Source organism: Oenanthe melanoleuca, unplaced genomic scaffold (assembly GCF_029582105.1).
Source record: "Oenanthe melanoleuca isolate GR-GAL-2019-014 unplaced genomic scaffold, OMel1.0 S001, whole genome shotgun sequence".
Lineage (NCBI taxonomy): Eukaryota > Metazoa > Chordata > Aves > Passeriformes > Muscicapidae > Oenanthe > Oenanthe melanoleuca.
The window spans coordinates 779064-783137 of NW_026612650.1; the positions used below are offsets into that span (position 1 = coordinate 779064).

At 53.7% G+C, this 4074-nt stretch overlaps 1 protein-coding gene across 1 annotated transcript; it reads left to right on the top strand.

Annotated features, from left to right (window-relative positions):
- The first annotated feature begins 1797 nt into the window (after positions 1–1797).
- Positions 1798–2778, top strand: LOC130265935 (olfactory receptor 14J1-like). The gene has a single exon (XM_056515275.1). It carries the CDS (start codon positions 1846–1848, stop codon positions 2776–2778), a length of 933 nt encoding a protein of 310 aa, XP_056371250.1. The 5' UTR covers positions 1798–1845.
- Positions 2779–4074: the final 1296 nt, after the last annotated feature.

The window sequence follows — 4074 nt, forward strand, 5'->3', positions numbered from 1 at the left end:
AGCAATGAGGGAGGGACAGGATCTGCCTTGCCAGAGTCTGGAGCTAAGGTCTTGGCCCTTTGCATTCCTGAAACACATCCAGGTTTGGTCAGCATCAGAGACACCTTTCCCTTGTTTGTCTCCACTTGTCATCACTGCCACCAGTGTTCTGCTCTAACTGGAACCTGGGGACACTTTCTCAGGTGTGTTCCTCATTGGAACCCATTAAAACTTCAAGAAACTTTGGAGTTTGTTTGTGACATGAAAATCTTGAGAAGTTTTTTGAACACTCTCTCAGGGACTGAGTCTGATGTAAACAGCACCAAAGCTCTGAGAGGGTTGTTAAAGTCCTTGAGCTGTGTCTGTGCGTCTGAGCTGGGCTGGCCTCCTGGCACAGAGGCAGCTACTGGCTAGCAAGAAGACCTTCAAAAAGACATTTTTGCTGAGGAGCAGCTCCTCTCCCATCCCAGTAGGGATGAGGGCACTGCCTGCAGGCACTGAGGGGACAGGAGCCAGGCACAGACAGGCTAAAGGCAATCAGGACTGGGAAGACTTTGAGCTGAGACTTCACTTGGGGAAACATCTTCACAGCCCTGGACATGGTGAGTCTGTGGGTGCTGGGCAATGTGCCAGGTGCTCCTGGTGGGGTCTCGTGGATCCAGCACACCCCACAGCCTGGGGGATATGTCAGGAGGACTCTCCCAGTTTCTCAGACGCAGAGGAGGAGGAGGATGTGCTGCAGAGCAGGGCTGCCCTGGGCACAGTCAGAGGGAAAGGGCAGGACGGCTCCTGCTGCCAGGGATGGCTGCAGGGGCTGAAGCTGGGGCTGCAGACAGGGCTGCCCAGGGCTGTCCTGCACAGCAGCTCCTGCAGCCATCAGGGCTCTTGGCCAGCCCAGGGCATGTGCCACCTACCAGGGGCAGCTCTCAGCCTGCCTGGCAGCTCCCCATGTACTGTGGGAGAAGTTGGAGGAGGAAGGAGCCACCCCCATCAGGGCAGATTCCTCCTGATGTGGAGATGGTGCTGCACGGCCAGGGCTGCTCTCAGATTTCTCCTCACGGGAAGGGAAAGGGGCTGTCAGGTGTGTCTGTGTCACTGAGACTCCTGCACTGTCCCACTGGGCATCAGCAGATCTGCCTCACATCTCCCTCACAAAGTGCCTCCTCACCCTCCTGTGCCTACAGACAGCAGCGGCAGCACCTTGGCTTGCAGCATCTCAGATTGTCTCAGCTGCCCTTAAGGCCCTGCTGGGAGGGAGAAGCCCCTGAGCAGTGCCCTGTGCTGGGAGGGGTGTGCAGGGCAGAGCTGAGCCCCCAGGGCTGGACTCGGCTCTGACAGCACTGGCAGGGACAAGGCTTGGATAGAGAGAAACAGCTCCCAGTAGGAACAACCCCAGGCAGCTGAGAGCCACACCAAACCTGGATATTCCATCCTGTCTAGCTGCACAGGGAAAGGGAGGTGGCTTTAGAGGAACTAACTTTGAAACCAGATCTTTCAAAATGTCCTCTTTATTTTTTCAAGCACATTTTAAGTGTAAACATTCTGAAATAAAGGCAGGTGTATAAGAGTGACGGGCAGCTGTGTGGGACAAGCAGGTCTGACTATACTCGGGCGGAAGGAGGACTATGTTTCCCCTGGGCTCTCCATTGTTCAGGCTCAGACCAATGCCTAAAGAGGATTTCTCTCCCTTTAAAGAAAGAAAATCCCTGAGCTCAAAGATAAAAAAACAAAGTGAGAGAAATTTACCCAATGAAAGAGATGCAATTTTGAGTAATTATCAAAGAAAATAGCATCGAATTGACACAAGGAAACCTGTCCCAACTACTCTGTCTTCTTTTAACAGCCCACCCTGGCCAGAGGGAAGCAATGTCCAACAGCAGCTCCATCAGCCACTTCCTCCTGCTGCCATTGGCAGACACACGGCAGCTGCAGCTCCTGCACTTCTGCCTCTTCCTGGGCATCTCCCTGGCTGCCCTCCTGGGCAACGGCCTCATCATCAGCGCCGTAGCCTACGACCACCACCTGCACACCCCCATGTTCTTCTTCCTGCTCCACCTGGCCCTCACTGACCTGGGCTGCATCTGCACCACTGTCCCCAAAGCCATGCACAATTCCCTCTGGGACACCAGGAACATCTCCTACTCAGGATGTGCTGCACAACTATTGACTTTTGCTTTTTTCATTTCAGCAGAATTATACCTCCTGACCGTGATGTGCTACGACCGCTACGTGTCCATCTGCAAACCCCTGCACTACGGGACCCTCCTGGGCAGCAGAGCTTGTGCCCACATGGCAGCAGCTGCCTGGGCCAGTGGCTTTCTCACTGCTCTGCTGCACACAGCCAATACATTTTCCCTGCCCCTGTGCCAGGGCAATGCCCTGGGCCAGTTCTTCTGTGAAATCCCCCAGATCATCAAGCTTTCCTGCTCACACTCCTACCTCAGGAAATTTGGGGCTTCTGCTTTTACTACTTCCTTAGCACTTGGTTGTTTTGTATTCATTATTTTCTCCTATGTGCAGATCTTCAGGGTCGTGCTGAGGATCCCCTCTGAGCAGGGACGGCACAAAGCCTTTTCCACCTGCCTCCCTCACCTGGCTGTGGTCTCTCTGTTCCTCAGCACTGCAGTATTTGCTCACCTGAAGCCCCCCTCCATCTCCTCCTCGTCTCTGGATCTGTCCCTTTCAGTTCTGTACTCAGTGGTGCCTCCAGCCCTGAATCCCCTCATCTACAGCCTGAGGAAGCAGGAGCTCAAAGGAGCTCCGAAAAAATTGATGACTCTCTATTTTCAGAAGCATTAAATGCTCTCTTTTCTTCTGCAGGGCCTTTAGAATGCAGCTCTTTACAATATCTTTTTTTTTTTTTTTTTCTTATCTGTCCTTTTTTTTTTTTTGATAACTTTTTCTACTTTTGTGTTGTGTACAAAATACTGTAAATTACTCTATGCATTTCTACATTAATATCTACTTTACTTTTGGAAGAGAAAGACATGCAAGAGGTCTATTCCCATGCATTTAAATAAAAACAAGTGCATGCCCTCTCCTGTGTGTCCAAGATCCTTCCTCAGCACTTCTCTGTCTCTGCAGGGGCAGTGCCTGTGAGCAGAGGCAGATGTGAAGAGACTCCCAGCACAGCAGCACAGCCTGTGACAATGGCCCTGGCTCTTCCCACATCTGCTCTTCCCAACTCCACCCTCTCTTTGCCAGCCCTTCTGTGGCTGTAAGGCCGCAGTGCTCTGGCAGCTTGGTCACTGTCCTGCTGTGTGTCCGTGCTGTGAGCACAGGCAGGGACAGGCCATGGGCACTGCTGGGACACAGCTGGGCTCCAGCACAGCAGCTCCATCAGCAAAGGGCATCTCCTGAGGGCAGGGCAGGAAGACTTCGCTCTCCTGCAGAGCTGCTGTCAGCAATGTGCTCCAGGAATGCAAAGCAAAGCCCAGCGCCTGGGGCAGAGGGGCAGTGTGCAGGGGGGCACACAGCAGTGTCCTGGCACAGCCAGAGCTCCTGGCATGGACCTGAGAGAGCAGCAGAGCAGGGCCTGGGCTGTGTCTTTGTTCTGGCCACAGCCTGGGAAGGTCCCACACTAGCCCCTGCAACCACCACACCCAGCACTGGCCTCTGCCCCACCTGCAGGAGGTTGTTTGTCCCTGCATGGAGGGACACCAAGTGACAGTGAGCAGTCTGAGTTTGTTCTGTACTGAGGAGATTTCAGCAGTGCATCATGTGTGTGTGGGGAGATGAACCCGAGTGAGCACAAACACCATCATCAGCACTCGGGGCTGGCACAGTTCTGGTGGCACAAACGGTGCCTTGAGGCCACTAAACTGTGGGAAAACACCTGAATTCATTGCAGGGCTGTGGTTAGGATTGCATAGAGAGCAACATCCTGGGCAAGGAGGCTCCAGGAAAAAAATGCTCAGGACAGCCATAGACTGCACAGAGAGACCATTGGGGTGGGGGTTTGTGGGGAGAAATCAGAGCTGACTCCCTTCTGAACCACCCTGAGCACCTGGATGGGGCTGTGCTGTGTTCTGGGCACTGCCTGGAACTGAGGGATGGGGAAAAGGCCTTTGGTGTCAGGGATGTTGAGAAGGCTGG